General features: G+C 44.0%; 1 protein-coding gene across 6 annotated transcripts in view; it reads right to left on the reverse strand.

Moving 5' to 3' along the window:
• CDH23 (cadherin related 23) overlaps positions 1 to 20,152 on the reverse strand; it is an 846,530-nt gene that overhangs the window by 450,248 nt on the left and 376,130 nt on the right. For 5 of the 6 annotated variants that reach the window (XR_008320257.1, XM_053312564.1, XM_053312546.1 and 2 more), the window contains 2 exons: positions 14,786 to 14,898; positions 9,204 to 9,392 (listed from right to left, as the gene is read on the reverse strand). Coding sequence is in view for 5 of the 6 variants with exons in the window: in XM_053312564.1 (XP_053168539.1) it covers positions 9,204 to 9,392; positions 14,786 to 14,898 (302 nt within the window). In the remaining variant the exon portion in view is untranslated. Of the gene's footprint in view, positions 1 to 9,203; positions 9,393 to 14,785; positions 14,899 to 16,414; positions 16,469 to 20,152 lie in introns of those variants that run through there. The other variant, XM_053312555.1, reaches the window with a different exon arrangement.

Raw genomic sequence — 20,152 nt, forward strand, 5'->3', positions numbered from 1 at the left:
TGGCAACCTAATTATATAAAACATTTAGGAATAAAAATGATAGCAACATGGTTAAAACCTAATTTTGATAACATGTCATGGCTCATAGAAATGTTCTGAATCTATTCCTATGGATATGGGCTCAAAACAAAATATTAAAGTGAATGTTGCACGATGCTTAATTCCTTTATTAAAAGGAACTACCACTCTTTCCAAACCAACATCTGTGGATACCAATTAATTACTACTATGACGACAAGGAATAATTATATGCCACTTTTCAACCCCCCAAAAAGCAGCACGGGTGGTCCTCTCACAAGGTGGTAGTCACCTTCAGGAAACAGAGTACTGGGGCTCCAGCAGGGAGGCAAGATGCCCCCTGCTGCTGCATTCAAAGCAGCTCCTCAAGATCAGCCTAACCCTTGCAAGCTTTGCAAGGAGTACCTTTCACACTCCTTGCAAAGCTTGCAAGAAGCACAAGCAGAAGAGACTGTTGGCAACCTTCACTCCTCCCTGCCACTTTCAAAGATCGAAAGGGTTGATTGTGAAAGTACATAGGAACATAGGAAACTGCCATATACTGAGTCAGACCATTGGTCTATCTAGCTCAGTATTGTCTTCACAGACTGGCAGCGGCTTCTCCAAGGTTGCAGGCAGGAATCTCTCTCAGCCCTAGCTTGGAGAAGCCAGGGAGGGAACTTGAAACCTTATGCTCTTCCTAGAGCGGCTTCATCCCCTGAGGGGAATATCTTGCAGTGCTCACACATCAAGTCTCCCATTCAGATGCAACCAGGGCAGACCCTGCTTAGCTATGGGGACAAGTCATGCTTGCTACCACAAGACCAGCTCTCCTCTCCTAAAAGATAACAGAAGCTGCCCCTTGATCTAATGTGGGGACAGCAAGCACCCATCATATCACAAACCCCTGGTACTCCAGACTGAATACCATAAACTCTGTAGATGAATTCCGATATTTTCTCCAGTCTGCTCCACTTCTATCAAATGCAGCTATCCAGCCCACCAATCTCCCCCAAATCCTCCCATAACCCAACTGGGACAATGGTATAGATAGGAACATAGGAAACTGCCATATACCGGGTCAGCCCATTGGTCTATCTAGCTCAGTATTGTCTTCACAGACTGGCAGTGGCTTCTCCAAGACTGCAGGCAGGAATCTCTCTCAGCCCTATCTTAGAGATACTGCCAGGGAGGGAACTTGAAACCTTCTGCTCTTCCCAGAGCGGCTTCATCCCCTGAGGGTAATATCTTGCAATGCTCACACATCAAGTCTCCCATTCAGATGCAACCAGGGCAGACCCTGCTTAGCTATGGGGACAAGTCATGCTTGCTACCACAAGACCAAGAGCTGTAAGCTGATCCCCACCAGGGACATGGGCCAGGCAGCATTTGGCACCATGCCTCAAGCACCGCAATTACACAGAACAACATAGGAAGCTGCCTTATAATGAGTCAGGCCATTGGTCCATCTAGCTCAGTATTGTCTGCATAGATTGGCAGTGGCTTCTCCAAGGTTTCAGGCAGAAGATTTCCTCAGCCCTATCTTGGATTTGCCAGGGAGGGAACGTGGAACCTCCTGCATGAAAGCAGGAGGGGAATTTCCTGAGGGGAATATCGTACAGTGCTCACACATGTAGGTCTCCCATTCAAATGCAAACCAAGGGCAGACCCTGCTTAGCAAAGAGGACAATTCATGCTTTCTACCACAAGACAAGCTCTTGTGGTATAAGAAGAAAAAGAAATAAAATGGTTCCCTGTCCCAAAAGGGATGACAATCTAAAAAGAAATATAAGGCAGACACTAGCAATAACTAGGGATATGCACGGAAGCATGTGGGGGAGGCCTGAAGGCAGCGGGGGTGCTGCTTTAAGAGCGGGGGAGGGTGCACTTACCCCTCCTGCCACTTTTCCTCTGCCAGCATCCGTTTTAGTCAAATCCCATTGGGGCGGCAGCGTAACTCACTTCCGCCCCATTGTCCCCATTGTCCGGATATGATTGAAACCGGTGTGGGCATGCGCACGTCATGCCTGCCTGTGTGCACGTCGGGGGCATGCGCTTGCTGGACATGACGTGCGCGCACCTGCACCAGCTCATGCAGGCGCAGTGGATACTTCTGGACATATCTGGACAACGGGGGCGACAGGGAGGTATGCTGCCGCCCTAACAGGATTTGACTATAATGGACGCCGGCGGGGGAAAGCACTGGGAGGGGTTAGTGCACCCTCCACCAATCTTAAAGTTGGACACCCCCCACTGTCAAACCGGTGGAACAGCCAGTTCTTTAAACTGGTCCGGAGGCCCATAAAGGGCCTCCAAACCAGTTCCATGTTCATCTCTAGCAATAACCACTGAAGGGATGCCGTGCTGGTGTTGGATAAGGACAGTTGCTGGTCCCCCTGCAAATATAAGGAAGTCATCAATTTAAAAGTTGCATATTTGCCCCTCTGCTCTGGCTTCAGCTTAAATATATTAGACTCACATCTCTTCACCCACCATAACCGTGGCCTTAAACCACTGGAAGTTTGCAACAGCAAAGAGAGGGATATCCTGTGGATGTTTTTCAGAGGGATAAGATCCTGGTGAAGGTGGTGACTTTCTCTCCTTCAGGATGAACTGGACATAAAATGAACTGGGGCAAAATCACACCTGCTATTGTTAACAATGATCTATGTTGCCTTAGGTGGAGTAAGCATTATTAAAATAAAAATATTTAGAAGTATGTGGGTAGAAGAAAAACACAGAAGTGAAAGGGGGGAAATGAAATATGAGAAAAACAGGAAAAGGGAAAACATGCTTTTCATCCCAAGTAAGTTTTCAGTATGTTAAACATTTTGAAATATTGCTGTACTTACAAAAAAAGGCTGCAGGTAAAATGATATTGTGCCCTCTGTGAAGGAGAGACTCCTTAATATCCACTATAATGATATAGTTTCTTCTGTTTTGGCATGTTGACTCCAGAGAGGGAGGGATGCTTTTCAGCAGGGTAAATAAATAATTTCACCAAGATTCTAAAAATGATCCTCATTTCCCCCAAGAGGCCTTTTCAGATGAGTAATCCCGCCAATTCATATGCATGCCCATTGTGAAAGCCTGCGTCATTCTCCCTTTTCAGCATCACAGCTTCACAAGTGCTAATACCTATTTATGCCCCTGCTAGGAAGCAAATCTGTACACTAACTGCAGCTCTTCCTCAAATCTTCACTTCCGAGGCGACAGTCTCAGTTTTACATGTTTCCATCAACTCATCTGGTCAAAGTAAACGTTCAGTGAAGGGGGACCCCATGAATCAGGAATCTATTGTACTTTGCACTATACAAACACCTATCAAAATATTATTTAAATCAACAGTTAATCAACCGTTTTAATTTATTCTTTTAAAAAAACATGAGAGGGTATTAGTCCCCTTATTACTTTATTTAAAGATTCAAAACATCAATATAATAGAAATTTAGGGGACATTCACAAGATCAATTGCCCCTTAATGCACATTAACCACACCATCAGAGGGATTAAGCAGAAGGCCTTTTCACATCCCTCTATACATTTGAAAAATGGGGGTGTTGTTTTAAATTGCATTAATAGCTGCAAGAAATTCCAGATTAATCCAGTTTACGGATTTTCTTTAAACAGAATTATGAGAACACTCATAAATATACACTCAAAAAGTAGAAAATATCCATTTAAAATGTTTTATCAACTATTAATCATCTTAATGGTGTGAATAAAGAAAAGTAAACATTTAAAAAATATTTAAGAATGTACAATGGCATGCAGAATGGCGATTCTATTCCATTAATAAAAGGGTGTGGTTTTTATGGAAGCCTTCTCAAAGCTAGACACATCCAGGAACTCAGCTTGCATACGACTTAAAAACAGTTTTCCTTACAAACTACTACTAACTACTACTAATGCATAAATCTACTTTCCCTCACAAATCCAACCTCCGTACTTCCCATCTGCCAGCTATTAGCAGCTTCCTAACTTGCGAGTACTTGTCCGTTCTTCTCCACTTGTGCCAAATAGCCAGACCTTCCTTCCTGCGGTTCTCAAGCAACACTGAAGAACACACCTCTGTTTTTAGCTTAGATCATTTTTTAAAGGATGAGGCAAATGCCTGGAAGATAAATCTAGCAAAGATATTACCCATGGTTAGCCAAATGAAGCATCTATGATTAGAGGTAGTGAACATCATAGTGGGAGGGTGCTGAGGTCTGTCTCTTATCATGCACCGCTGGATGGCCACTTCTGAATGAACTAGATGGATTCTACAGAAATTCAAAAAGCCAATTTTTATGTTTATGGGTTGATCTGGTGAAATAAGAAGTAGCCACCCGACTTAAGGCCAGTTTCCGCATTGCAACTGCTCTAAGGAGTCTGTTCTACATTATTCAATGGGGTGGCTTTACGGTGTGGTGAGCTGTCCATGTGCAGCCACTCATCATGGTGACTGGCAGTGGCACAGCCACCACTGAACTGGAGGGACAAGCATTCCTGGACTACTGGGCTCTCAGGCTGCCTAGGGGCCTTCCTTGACCCCCTCAGGGCATTCCCTTGTTTTGCCAGAGCACACAGCTGGCGAATGAACTGGGAGAGGATGGGCAACACTTCCATGTTCTGATGCTGGCCACCATGCCCCCTGTGTCAATGACAGAAGCATGCCGACACAGCCATGTGGTCAGTATCAGGACACTCATGAACCTCTGTCACCCACCCCTCTCCTAGTCGGTGAGCAGTTCTTTCGGGGTTAGGTGCTTCTTTTCTCTCCCTCACTTGGAGAGAGGAAGACAAAAGAAGCAGCCAACCAGGGATGGAACTGCTCACCAACTAGGAGAAGTATGGGTAATGTGTGCATGCCCCAATGCCGGCCACTCCCCCTGCATTGGCATGCTTCTGCCGTTGATAGAGGGGACAGGGTACTTGACACTGGGGCATGCACACACCGCCTGTTCCTCTCCCAGAGGTTGGCAGCAGTGGGGGAGGGATGCAAAGGCCGCAGGAGAGTGGGCTGCAGGATTGGCAGCCACACTTCCAATGCCCCTGGTGACAGGGTGATTTTTTTGTTTGTGACTGCATGGTGAAAATTGCATGAGCTACATGATAAACAAGACCACATTCACTGGCACACAAAACCATTTCACCAAACAGTAGCTACATGAAGCTCGTTAAAGTAGCCCCTTGTCTACATTCAGCCCTCAGTGGGTCTCTAAAAAAGAATTTGGATCACCAGTCTCTAGAATCTTTGCAGAAGTTCCTATATCTAAATATTTATTCCCTAAACAACAGAAAAGATTAACTTTGAGTCTGGTCTCATGACCTCCCAAAAACGGGCTAAGAGAACTCAGCCCACTTTTGGGAGGTTGTGTGCTGCAACGTGAGTGCTCCACTAACCCTGTCAAGGTCTTGACCGAACTTGGCTGCACGCTGTAGACATATAGTTTGACGAATGTTGTTTTTCAGCAGTGAGTAGCCGACTGACGACGTGATTTATAGTGCAAGCCATGAGAGCTCCCAGCTGGCAGGGATTTAAGGCTTATCAGCCCTCTGCAATAGGCGTTTGCTTTTCCTAAGAGTCTCCAATTGATCCCTGTGTCTCGTGACATGCCGCTGTTGGGGGGTCAGCGGGGGTTGGTTGCATGGCTCTTCTTCCGATTGGTCTTTCACGATTTCTGCTGCCTCAGGTTGTTGTGCCTGCTCAGAGTCATTATCCACAGCTGTTTCATGAACACTGACAGCCGGGATCTGCCCCTCAGACACTCCTGCATCGCCTGGAAAGTTGACAGCTTCCCCTTCCTCCTTGCTGTCGGAGATCGAGGGCGTGACAAACCCCATTTCACGATCGTGAGTTGCCATGGCACAGCTCCGCACCATGGCGACTCATGAAACCCCCGACCGGGAGGCTCCAACAAGCCTCCCCACAATGCCCCGTACACTTGCACAGAGCATTCTGGGATTTCAGGGGGCCAGGTGGCCCCCAATCCCCACCACCCCTACCAGCTCCACAGTTGTGTGGGCAGCTGATCTGGCCTCCCAGGGACAGCTCCCTGCTCGTCTGATCAGTTAGGCTCTCCACACTGCTTGTGTGGAGAGCCTCCTTACGCTCTTAAAGAGGTAACATCACAGTATTTAAAGGCTAAGGGGTGATATACATTCCATAATTATTTGCTTGTGGGATGACACAAACAAAACTTTGCAACGGGTGTTGTGACAAAACCACTTTGTATATTTTTATCTATAAAATATACATTTATATTTATATATATTTTAAAGTACTTTTAAAAATACTTCTTTTCCTCAACAGAGTATTTCAGGAATGTGCATTTTCTTAAGGGAAGGCTGCCTGTTGTGCAGAATTTTCACAAAACATTAAACTGCCACCTTTTTGCAACAAGTGAATTTTCACAATTTTCCCTAGGGAAGAATATATACTTTAAAATAGATGGTGACGTTGTGCAGTGAGAGAGTATCTGCTTTGCATGCAGAAGGTCTGCAGTTCAATCCCTGGCATCTCCAGGTAATTCTGGGAAAGACTCTTGCCTGAAACCTTGGAGAACCACTGCCAGTCAGTGTAGACAATACTGAGGTAAATCAACCAATGATCTGACTCAGTGTAAGGCAGCTTGCTATGTTCTTGTGCTATAATCAATTATCCAATTCCTTATGGAAAACTCAAGTTTAAATTTCATTAACCCTCCAGAGGCAAAATAACTACACAAGAGAGGTAGGCAACACATTTTTCTAGTAAATATTGACGGGAACTAGTACAAAAGTGATGTTGCTATGGGAGGTAACCATAGTCAGTGAGGGGTCTGAGTGTGTGTGAGTGTGTGTGTGAAAGAGAGGGAGGGAGAGGGAGAGGGAGAGGGAGAGGGAGAGGGAGAGGGAGAGGGAGAGGGAGAGCGAGAGAGAGAGAGAGAGAGAGAGAGAGAGAGAGAGAGAAAGTGAAGGTATGAAATTAGGGGAACATGACCCTTCCAAAAATATGTCCCTCAAGGTTGTGGGAACCTTGGAGACATATTTTCTGGAGGAACAGAGGGCTGCAAAGAGAAGGGGAGATCTGCAAAAAGCACTCCTCCCTGTTGTTATTGTGAAAGACTTTTTGGCAAGTGCAACATTAGTCTGGTGTCAGCCACCAGCAAAATAATATCTAAGAACAGGCCAATTTGTAAGCCAAATAGTTTATTAAATATTTACAAGTTCACTTCTATTGGTCCAGAAGTCTCTGGTGTGGGAATAAAATAGAAGTCCACCTTTGGTGGTAAAGGAAGGAACTGATGAATATCTAGCTAGTTCTGTGTTAATGTTCTTTTCCAGACCATTCTCGTTAAACTTTCTCGGCTCCGCCTTGATGCTCACTGAATTTTGGGCAGGAGCGGAGCCACCACTGGGTGAACGAGTTCAAAGAACCCAGACCGCCACCAATCAGGGGCCGCTAGTGCGACCCCAGACACTCTCCTCAACGGAGCCGTGCGACCTCATTTGGGAGGGAGACCACGTCCCCCGTGTCTGACGTCAGACGTGGGGGTATAGCTAGCCAGGCCCCTGTGTCTGATGTCAGACGTGGGGGGGGGTGGGGGGGACCAGGGGGCCACAGTGGCAGCTGCACACGGGCCACCACCAGCCTCCTTGCACTCCTGGTTTTGGGCTAGAAGAGCAGGGGTTCCCAACTTGTAGTACTCCAGATGTTGCTGAACTAGACACTATAAATTGTAGTTGTGGATGATGGAAGTCGTAGTTCAACAACATCTGAGGTACCACTGGTTGGCAAGCCCTGTGCTAGAGAAAGGAGAGATCCCACATCACAACATAAAAGGATGTTTCTCACTTTTTTGTATGGTCTTGAAGTACTTCAAGTGTACGTTTACAAGTGGGAGGTTGGGGAAAGCAAACATCATCATCTCTCCCATGACTTCCTCCACTAAACTGATATTGATATATAATCTGACCACCAATTACTGTAAGAGCACAGGCACAGAAAATGAGGTGATGTCAGTATGGGAACTATGGATGAAATTCTAAGCCCTTCAATATCATTGCCATTGATTTCCACACAGCCAGAATTTCTAATTCCTGTAGATACATTTGAATGTAAATAGCCATTTTGTGCATGCAAAATATAAAATGATTCCAGGGAAGAATTCTGATGAAACAACCCAAGCTTTCAATTCCATAGACTCATGATTGTCACCGGGGGAGAAAAAACCCTCTCAATTTACAAAAACAACTTGAGAAAGGAAGAAATTCATCTGCACAAAAACTGCACTTGCTGGAACTCATCAGCTACATTGTCCTCATCTTACAGAAGAAAATAATACTTTACAGGCTGAGAAGATGCAGTTCTTTTAAAAAATGATTAAATCCACTCCCCAAATTTCATGGTTACACTGTTAACACTGCACATTTTGGCACAAGATTATTGGCACATCTCACATTGTATCACTATGGTGGATTATACAGCATCACAGAGTTGATTACAATTAACATGGCAAACAGTTAAGATGCAGGAACACAACTCACAGAAGGAAGATGGCTGTATAATCTTAGTATGTGGAATGGATGTCCAAGTGATATTAAGGTTTCAGAAGGAGGACAAATAAATCATTATCAACAGTTGCAAAAACATCAAATAGATTTAAATCTCAATTGAGGAAGCTTTTACATTAATTTGAAGACTTCATTTTACAAATGTACACAACACAGTTAATTTGAATTTATGTGCATTTTAATCTACCTGGGTTAGTGGAACGTGTGTAATATTAAAAATATTAAATTGTTCAATAACAAGTTTTCTGTGTCAAATATTCAAGTATGTGAACTATTTAATATGAAAACAATCATGCAATATATTGATTAGTGTTCAGCAAAAATACAGCACGAAAAAGGACTGTATAATATCTCTAATTTTGAATAACAATGTGTGATATTGTATATATAATGAAATGCTATGGCGGTTGGCCAGGAAAATGAACTTGCATGTTTCTCCTTTTAAAAATGAAACTTTCCTAATTGTTTTTATTGTCCTCAGTAACTTGATACTTTAAATTAATTTTTTAAGTTATTTAAAAGAAAATTATAAGATAGCAAACAGTTTCCTTATTCTAATTCTAATGTCAAGTCAGAAGAAACAAAGAGTACCAGAAACAGAATTAATTAGTGGGTGGATCAAAAACAAAGCAGAAGGCAACTTTAATCTTGTTCTTATCTCTTACCTCATCTTTATCCTGCACTTGGATGAAAAGAGGAAGTGCAAAGCCCACCTGAGCCAATTCAGGGATCGCCACACTGTATTCTGAACTGTTGAACTCAGGGGCATTGTCATTTATGTCAATGACAAGAATGTTGAAAGTAGTCATCACTGTTGCATTGGAAGGCGTACGGTCATCATTCAGCTCTGTGCCCTGCAAGAAGGAAAATTAGAAAAGAAAGTCAGGGTGGACTTACTTTATTCCAAAGAGAAATTCAGAAGTTGTGGTTATAAAACAAATTGCATCCATGCAAATATCAGACTGTTGATAACTAAGATGAAGCCAATAAAATCCTCTTGTATTTCACATCACCAGGGCTTGTCCATTAATTATTTAACACCATTAAATGGTCTGTGTGTATTTCCTTCATAGAGCACTGGAGTAATTCTTAACAAGAAGCAGATACATTGCAGTCATCAGCAGTGTAAATACCACCAGCCTCCAAGTGAGTGAAGGAATCATCCAATGTGCATTTATCATTTAATTGTATTTTTATGTCAAATCATAGTAGTTCCTGCTACGGAACCAGATCTCAGTTTTTTTAAATTACTACTGTTCCATTATTCAGTCATTATATCTTGTCATTATTAAGGTTTGCTATTCACAACAAGTGTGTGAGGGGCATGTTACTTTGGAGGAAGCCCTTCCAGTTGAGGTGGAGAGGGTGATATGGTGGTGGGATTAGGCCATGACAGGTGAGAGGAAGGCACGCTGACTATATCAAAGCCATCACACCCTCCAGTCCTTCCCCCATCCAAGGAGACCTCAGTAATTCTCCCAACAGCCTGCCTTGCCTGAAGCTGGTGCTATTAAATGTCAGGTCCATACATGAAAAGAGCACGGCCATTTAGGAGGTTATCCTAGAGCAGTGATTCTCAAACTTGGGTCCTCAGGTGTTATTGGACTTCAACTCCCATAACCCCCTGCCTCAGTGGTCTTTGGTTGGGGATTATGGGAGTTGAAGTCCAATAACACCTGAGGACCCAAGTTTGAGAATCACTGTCCTAGAGCATGCCAACCTGGCATACATTATGGAGATCTGGTTGAATGAGGGGGAGATCTAAATCTCTCCCACCTGTGCCCACCAAGTTTCTGGGTGCAGCATCATCCAAGGCAGGGTGGGTGGGGAGGTAGGGTTGCCCTGGTTCATTGGGAGATCATCCCCCTCACCTGATACTGACCTTGGAGACACAGGTGGAGGTGGTGTGCAGAGGTGCCTTTTACAAGCAACAGCTAGTATGTCAGCTGCGCACCTACTCGAAGAAGTCAGACCTGACCTCAGTCACTCATGCTTTGGTAACATCCAGATTGGACTACTGCTATGCACTCTATATGGGGCTGCCCTTGAAGACAGTTCGAGAGCTTCAGCTGGTCCAGAATGCTGCTCCAAGGATGCTCATGGGTGCAAGTCACACCCATCCTGAGACAGCTTCATTGGTTACCGGTCCAATTCTGGGCAAGATTCAAGGTAGGGATGGGCAAACCGGTTTGACATCGAATAGGTTCGACATCAAGCTGGTTCAGTTCTATGGTCCGATGGTTTGACCACCACCTAGTCCGACCTCAGACCGAACCCCCTCCCCCCGACTGTTCACCAATTTTTAAAATAATAATAATAATAATAATAATAATAATAATTATTTATTTTTCACCGTATCCCCTTCAGGGATGTTCCTTCGGGTGGTGGTGAGGTGTCTGTGGAGGTTCCACCTCCCACCCCAGCCTCCGTTATCACCGCCGGCAGTGTGTTCGGCCGGTTTTTCGGCCAGTTCGGGCCTTCACACTTTGGTGTGGCGGCCATTTTGGATGCTGCCAAGGCTGCACAATTGGCCTCTGAGAGGCCAATTGCGCAGATGTAGTGGCATCCAAAATGGCCGCCACACCTGAAAGGGACTCCTCTTTGAGTGATTGAACAATGAAGAATGTTCATTACATGTGCTACTGGTACACCCTATTATTATGCGAGCCTATGAATCCCAGAGGTATCATTACTTACATTTCTATCCACCCTCCCCCCACTTTCATCTTATTCCTCTTTAACTCAACACCTTGCTTGCTAGAAATGATTGGAGTAGAAAGATGGTAGGGTGGGGGTGGAAGGGTGAGAAGGTTGAGTAGTGGTGCTTTCTTACCACTATAGTTGGGGTACTGAATAGTTTCTAATAGGGCTAAGCTGAAATTCCCACTCCTAATGCACAGCCCCTGTTTATGACCTGCAAAACAGCCCTACTTTTAGTGATGCTTGTGGGGAGGGAGGGGGCAAAATTTGAACAAGGATAAATTCTTTGCCCATTGTGTGAGTTAAAGGAGTGCATCATACATTCCCTGTCTTCCAGAGCTACCCCTGTAAGTCTGGGCAATGAACAGCTGCAACACAGTGAGCAAAGAGAGGGAATGCTTCCCTGGCTGCCTAGGGGGATCGTGTGACTCCTATCTGCCTGTGCTGTATGTACTGTGGCAGTTATATTGCCCTAGCCAACTCAAAAATCCCAGATTGGAGCATCTGTATAATGCAGATTACAGGGCGGTGATGCAATAGGAGGTAAGTGGAATATGAGGAATATATAACATAAGCCACTCCACACAATGTTTTCAGATTTCAACAGACTCGACCGGCAGCAAATATAAACATGTTGGAAAGAAGGTTATATATACAGTTCTTCAGTAATCTTTAGAAAGCAGTTTGAGATTCTGTTCTTGGATCTTATTTTCAACACTTACGCATCTCTCTCTTCTCTTTACATGATGTTATTAGCTGTGAGAAAATCTGAGAACTTCACCCACTGGATATTACTGCATAGCAAGTTGGGCTGTGCCATGGATATAGCAAGTTGGGCCACAACAGAGATTCTTGAAGAAATCTGCTGAATGGAGCTTGTCTGCTAGAACTAAACAGCAGAGCTGCCTTTACAATATTGAAGAAAACCTTTGGCTATCTCTATGGCAAGTCTAACTGTTGGTGCTCAGCAGACCTTTCAGGCACAAGCATGTCCATGCTAAGTCGCACAAGGATTACAATGAGGAGGGGCAAAACAGCTTGGCAAACAAATGCCTTGGAGCATCATATTCCACCATCTAAGAATGTCTTCCTCCCCTCTTCTGAAACATCTCCAATCACAGCTCTTTAATTAAAATCAATACCAAGCCAAGAAGTTGGTTGGAAACATATTTAGTAGTATGGATTCCACTGGGCTTGAGGGGGGCAGGGAGGGGAAGAAAAGGCATATGTTAAAAGGGGTCATTGATTGGGAGGGTGGCAGGCAGTTTCCAGAGGAGTACTGATCGCCTTGTTGCTGCCTAGAAGGGCAGTACTTTGTCAGGGAGGGAAAGTGGCATGCAATTACTCCACTTGACCTCTGCTGAGGGTTATTCAGTGGAATTCTACTTGGTCAATATGCTATTATCGGTATCCCTTGAAATCCTGCTTCTTTCCCTTGGTCTGTTTTCTTTTTAGTTAAAGAAAAATCTAACTGGAGGCAGAATCTATTTTTAAATGGGGGGAAATGCTGACTTCACCTCTGGTGAATAAACTCAGTGTGAGTTTGTAAGCTAGTTCAAAATGCAACAAGAGATCTTGTCCTCTTTCTCTGGTTGTCTGCTGCTACATGGAAGAAGTGAAGAGAGACACGAGGAAGTTAAAGAGATTCTTCACAGAAGAATCTCTCTCAAGTGATAAGAAAAGGGATTCTGCATGAGAAACTAGGGCTGAGGTAATTATTGCTTGTAAATACCTGAGGCAAAAAATGAAATTTTGATGGGTGAAAAATGCTTCCCTAAAGGTATCCCTTCTCATGGTTGTTCACAGCTGCAGGGTTACCCCTTTATGTTCCTCCTCTGCCACAATTTAATCTTCTCCCTCCTTAGCGCATGATCCTAGCCATTTGGGGCTCATGTCATGCAAAAGGACATAAGAGCTCCTCTCACAATCCATGAGAAGAGCTCATGGGTTGTCTGCGGGGAAGAAGGGTTAAGCTTACCTTCCCTGCAGATGATGTTGTCAGTCCATGGGTGGGCGGATTGCCCACTCAGACAAGCAGTGACACCTGCTGCAGCTTCCGGGGTCAGGGTGCCAGGATGTGCCGCCATGTGTTACCACGCCCCCAGAGCCCAAATAATGCACCACATGAGTGCATGCTGCATTACTGGGATCCCTCCTCCCCCTGAGTGTGCCATCCATGGCTGACACACGACCAAAAAAATGAAGTTAAGGGAGCACTCACTCCCTTAACCTCATTTTAGCAGGAGGCTTCATAGGCAGGTTTGCTGCAATGTAGCCACCGGGATCAGGCGCAATCCTGGTGGTTCACACAAGCATGCAAAAAAGGGCTGGGCTCCCTTTGCCCTATTTTGCATGCTCGTGTGAATAGCCTCATTATTGTGCATCTAGTTGAGTTGTCTGTTTGGTAATGTGAAGAAAGGGAGCATTGCTCACTTGCCTGGGCATTGTTAAAGCATTGCTCAAAATGCTTTAACAAAATGCTTGTTGTCTGGGTATTAAAGCATTTCTCAAAAGCCAAACAATTTATTTTAAGCATAAAATATACCTCATGATGGAGTCTTGAAATATTAACCATTGGAATCACCACCTTCATGTGGTGGCTACTGACATCATGCCAATTTATTTATTGCACGTGAAGACATTATGCCAGTGATTAAAGGCGTGAATGAACTACAGTTTGAGCACTGGTTCCCCACTGCGAGGAGGGGAGCGGGGAGTGGGAGCTTTAAGAAAGAGGAGAACACGTCCTTACCTGCACTCTGCCGCCCCACAAAGCTTTCTCCTGGGGCAGCACTCGGCCCAAGTACCCCCACGTGGTGCCAGTGTACACATGGCATCCGCGCATGCGTGGGCACTCTTTGCTTGATTAGCAACACTATGCTCTCCTTTTTCTTAAAGCTCCTGTTCACCACTCCTCTCCCTGTGGTGCTGAACCAGTTCGGACCTTGTCTGAACTGGTTTGATGTTGAACCACTGCTTGAACCGCGGTTCATGCACCCTCCTACCAGTACTCCAACTCTACAAGTGGGACATATGGAAAATGAAAAACTGGAGCTAGCTTTCCTCCATATTGTATGCTTCAGTGTCCAAACACTTTGAGTCAGACAGGAAGACTGCCACAATCTACTTGAAATAATTTGTTATCAAGCTCCTATCAGCTGTAACATATGGTCAAAAATTAAATACGGTAAGCTTATTCTCACTCAGTTTCTCAGATTCCATCATTGTGTCAGAATACAATATGTGATTTACCTACACATACCCATAATCCTTGGCAGGGGAAAAATAAGTTAATGATTCTGGTGTGATTTATTCCTAGGCACCTCAATATACTAAACAAATTCAGGGGTGTGTGTGGAAATTTTTGCCAATTCTCAAATTTGCACACAGAGATTGCATTTCAAATTCCAAATTTCAAAAATATAGTCAGGTTCAGCTTCACATGAAATCCCATTATAGCTCTTGCTGCAGCAGCTGACATGCCCTTCTTCTCCCTTGAGATATTCCAGACACTTGCTCCAATAAAGCCAGTCTCTAACTCTCTCACCTTCACTGTAAGAATGAATCCAGCACTATAGAAAGGATTTTCTCGGTCTAGTGGCCCATTCAGAGTTAAAGCACCACTGATGTAGTCCAGTGCAAAGATGCTGTTGGTGTTGCCTGGCAATAAAATAAATAGGATCAGCACAAATAAACTCATGTGCAGAAAAGCGCAAAAAAGCTTAAGACTCAACATACAGGGGAGTAGGAAACCTACAGATAGTTACTTTGTCTCCCCCTCCTCACATTGGTCAGATGCAACGAGAAGCTTGAGAGCCAAAATTTTGTCCTGTTTTAAACCCCAAGCCAGTGACAGATTACGGCGCCATGACTTGAAGACTTGAAAACATTGTTGGATGCATTTTAAAGAACAAACTCTATTTCTCATTGCCTCAGCCTAGCAAGATACAAGTTTGAGAATTGAGCCATTCCTTCTGATAGCATCACAAAAACTTCAGGCTGTGTAGGAGTTTCAAAGCACTCCTGTTAAAATGGAAATGTATTCATGGCTTTTGTATACACATCACTTCTGTTACTGATTCTAGGTCTCTGATAGAGCACACAGATACACATATGCAGTTTTCTTTAAACATCAAAGACTGGGTGTGGAGGGAGGGTAGTTCACTGAAGACATTATTGACAGTCCAGATAAGATCAGAAGGGAAGTACAGGACAGGGGTAGGAAATAGAATCCTTCCTCCTCCTCCTCTTCCTCCACTGTGGTATACAACCCAATCACTGAAAAGTGGGGAGCAAGATAAAAACAGGTTAGCATATCTACACACTATACTATGGAAAATGCAAACTATTCCTATCTGTCAGTCAACCCAGGGTTTGCAAATCTGGAATGAATTCCCTACTACCCGCTAGGCCTGTGTGCACTTGAAAAAGTTGGATCCAATCCGAATCCGGCCTGATCCAATTCTGAAAATTTCTGAAGTAGATTCTTTGCCCCTGGGCATTTTGGATATTGGGTTCGATATTACTACTCTTTCTGTAAAATTCTGGCTTGAAACGAGCCAGAATTTAACCATTTTAATTTTCCCCCCACCAGAAATCAGAGCAGTGACCCATAGTTTTGAAAAACAATGAGTCCTGCCAATGTGGACTTTATATGTGCCAGATTTCATAACTGTATGCCCACCCATTCCAGAAATATAAAAAGGGGGCAAAGAGGGCATGCTGTTACCCCTTTTCATAAGGGTAATGAAAAAATTCCTCCAAATGCTGGTGGGATGATGGTCCAATGAGGGTCTTCAGTTTCAGAAATTTTTGTGAAGTTGTGGCTAGAAACAAGCCAGATTTCACCATTTTTAGCCATTTTTAAAACAAAAAAATCACAAAAAGTTAGGTAATTAACCAATTCTCTTCAGGTTTACCACAGGCGGCTCTATTCTCCTTCCCCACATGTGTGACAAGTTTCAAGGCTTTCAAGGACCAACAGGTGATTTTTAGAGATTTTTAGTTTTTCTCCCCACTGACACCTATGGGGGGAAATCTCATTTTTTGAAGGCTTTACAATGGTTGTTTCCTCCAAATTTTTTCTGACATGAATTCCAGCTTTCCAACACCATATCAGATATTTCTGATCCTATATTGGAAAGTCAATGTCATATCCAAAATGTCAGGTTTTTACCAATTTTGCAGATCTCAGATGAATTCTGACATTTCCAATCCGACTTTGCACAAGCCTACTACCTGCACCAGTGGGGGTCACTTGTAGGAAGAGAAGGCTTCAGGCACAACTTCAAATCCTCCTGGTCCTGAGAAACAGGTAATTGCAGAGAGTCAATCCTGTATCATCGCCTGCTATTAAGCTCCCAGAGCAGCTAGACTTTCACAGTCTGGAAAACTTGTCAGGACAACCATGCTAACACTCTGCCTGCCTGCTCCAAATACTTACCAGCATTTGTGCAGAATACTGTCAACATGGGAGTATGTTGCCTGATACTGTCAGCATGAGAGGGAGGAGGAGATGAATCCCCTCAGTGTCTTTGCACATTAATTTTAGAAATGCCTTTTAGAAAGGCAAGAAACTCCAGTTACAAGTTTGCTCACTTATCTCTAAGTAATTGGTACCTACACACCTAATGCCCCTTTACTATACAAATTTACCTCACCACATAGGTTGGCTTCACACGTAACAGTGGCAAGTAAGCAGAAGGGAGCCACCAGTTCCTGGCAAATGCACACTCCCAGCACTAGCCGGAACTTCCTCCCCTTTCTGTGCCATCTGGACCCAGAAATGTCGGGTTGCCAGTGCTGGGTCTTCTCTGCCACCTGACGTTTGTAATCTACATTTGAAGCTGGGTGGCAGATGTCGGGTGGCAGAGGGGACCCGGCATTCATTTCCAGGTCCAGACAGGGGGAGTCTGAAAGGGGGAGAAGTATAGGTGCCTGCACTTGCCAGGAACCAGCTGTTCCCTCCTACTTTCTTGCCACCAGTATGTGTGAAGCTGCCTACATGGAAAGCAGCTCAGAAAGAAATTTGGGATTTTCTAATATGTTCTAATATGTGTGTAATGACCTGTGGTTAGAACAATAAACTTACTAACACTTAATATATTTCTAAATCTATTTGCATCTACAATGTATATGCTATTTAAGAGCTATATACAATGTATGTGCCTGATGAAGAGTTTTGGCATGTACATGTGGGCATGCTCACATGCTTTTGGTGGCTTCTCAGTTAATTTTAGATCCCGCTCAGGCAGGGGCGTAGCAAGGGGAGAGGGGGCCTGTGTTCGCCCCTCTCCCCTGTGGCCCTATAGAGTGAGGGAGATAATGAAGAAAATAGGGAGGGATGGAGCTGGGGGTCCCTCAGGAGCTGGGGGACCCAGGTTCTTTGAACCCATCCGCTCAATTATAGCTACATCCCTGCACGAAGGTGCCACTTTGAATGCACATGCGCTCACACTGCCTTGATTCTGCCATCCAAAACAAAACTTATTCCGCACACAGATTAAAAAATTAGAGGGAACACTGCACACACCTACGCCAACAGATCTTGCATTCCATTATCTGTTCTATTATCCCCCTGAACAATAATTACTACATGACATTGGAAACTAGGTTGATAATTTTTATGTTAAAATGTGCCTGCCGTAGTGAAAATAAATATGAAAGCAGAGAAATATAATATGAAAAAGATAGCTCACATCTAATGTTCAAGCTGTAGTGAGAGTCTGAGTTTCATTCCAGCTTTGCATCTGAAATACCAGTGGACAGCAGACAGCATGGGCTCAGTTGTTATTCTTGCCTCCCCTTTCTCCCATGCTTCAGGCAAGGTGTCTATATTTTATTTATTTGTTTAGAACACCACAAGAATGTTCATGCATGTATTCATTCATTCCTTTAGTAATTTAAAAATGAAACCTTTTCAGGGTAAAACACACAGACACACTTCAAGAATGGGGACATCATAGGAGCTAGCCAACCTGCACAATGTACAGCTGGCTTCTGCTTGAAATTTGCAGAATTGCCCCCCCCCCACCCAAAAAAAGTTCAGTCCTCGAGCGAAAAAGGTTAGTTTGAACTGAATCCACTGAAGAAGCTGCCAGAGTGGCCTTACTGTTCACTGTGCTTACATGTATGTTCACATTTAGAAAGAAGTAAAGAAAAAAGGAAGACCAACCCACCCCTCTCTGTTTTATTCCCACTTGCACTCACACTTGTTGCTCTTCATTTCCTTCCGTGTCCAAGTCCCCACCCCCTCTTCCTCTGTAAACCATTCTTGGTTCTACTGTTATCTCTCTGTCAATTTCTTGACCCACTAAAAAGTCCCAGCCTGTGTTAAGTGCAGTTTAGTGTGTGGCTGAGTGTGCATACTGCAGAACTGTCTGATGGCTTTCATTTGGTTTGTCTGCTCCATTGGCCTAACAGCAATTACACTTTCTCCTTCTTCCTCCCTATGTGGAAAGCAAAAAAGAAAGGGGTGGGGGGGATGAACAAGGACAACAACAAAAGCCCAGGCCTACTGTCGACCTCTTATTCCTGAACCAACTGGATGCTACACACAACTTTTAAGAGGTGGGAGCCTGCTGCTCTGCTTCTGCAGCATCACGAAGAATCAGTAGCAGGTCATAAGAAAAGTCTCCCCTCGTCTTTCCTTCCCACAAAGAAGATTACATGTACATGTTCTTATTTGACCTGAATAGAGTGGTTGCTGCTTTCCACATTGCTCCGGTGAGTAATACATGCAATGGGGAGGACTGACATGATAAATCCCCACAACAGTCTCACCAGCCTCCAGAGATGGGCAGCATTCATGTGGGGCATTCTTGGGTCCCATGTCCCTCCCCACATGCTCTCCAATATGTATGTTACCACCAAAGCAGCAATCCGGCAGAAGTTACAGTCATGCCATTCAGGGAGACCGGCTCTGGTGGTATTGGGCATATGATACAATCACATATGCTGTTATTTACTTATTGGCATTTCTATTCCATTTTCAAGCAAACGGCCCAAAAGAGTTTACATAAAATATCAAGATATTCCTGCCAATTTTTAATTTTATATTTGTCATATTTTTTAATTTGATTTTTAAAAATCATAATATCACATCAAAGGAACAGGAATTATAAATACATTCATCACATTCTCTCATTTCAGTCCAACCACGCCTGATTAAGACTACACTCCTAAGCACACTTACAAGGTGAAAGCCTCATTGAACTCAGTGGGGCTTATTTCTGACTGAGCAAACATGTTTAAAATTAGGCTGTAAAGCTGCTAAATTTCTTCTACCATCCATATTTAAACTGCCTGCCACTTGCAGTGTCCTGAGTCACAAGATAAGAATAAGAACAAGGTATCATGATGCTTGACAGTTAGCCATGTTGCATTATGCCAGCCTGTAACTCCACCACCATTCTGTTGCCCCTCATTAGGATTATTTAGCACTGCCAAACATGTGCAATCCAGTGCTATCCTGATCCTCTCCCAATGCTGAGTTTTTGGTCCTATCCTCTGACAAACACATTTCTAAAGTAGCACTCTTATGAGTTCCTGTCAGGCCAGAACCTGGACTTTTGAGGCTGAAAAGTGCAAGTGCTAGCATCAGAATAGCATGTATGGCCTTTGCTTTCCAAGGCAGAACCCTGCACAGCCCATCGTTTCACCAACCATATTGCTGCTTATGGTGTTTTTGGTTAATCCATTCCTTGATCCAGGCCAGTTTTTGAATGGGGCTTTAGTTACTTGTATTCTAGTCTTGGAGTGGAAGTGGGGATAACAAACAGCCAGCAGCAAGAGCACTGAAAAGCCATCTGCACTTGCCTCTCTGTACATAGTATCTATTTCATAAAATAATTAATATTCCTGATTCCACTCCACGGCCTTGACTTTGCACACCACAATTATTTCCCATGGATTC

Source organism: Hemicordylus capensis, chromosome 3 (assembly GCF_027244095.1).
Source record: "Hemicordylus capensis ecotype Gifberg chromosome 3, rHemCap1.1.pri, whole genome shotgun sequence".
Classification (NCBI taxonomy): Eukaryota; Metazoa; Chordata; class Lepidosauria; order Squamata; family Cordylidae; genus Hemicordylus; species Hemicordylus capensis.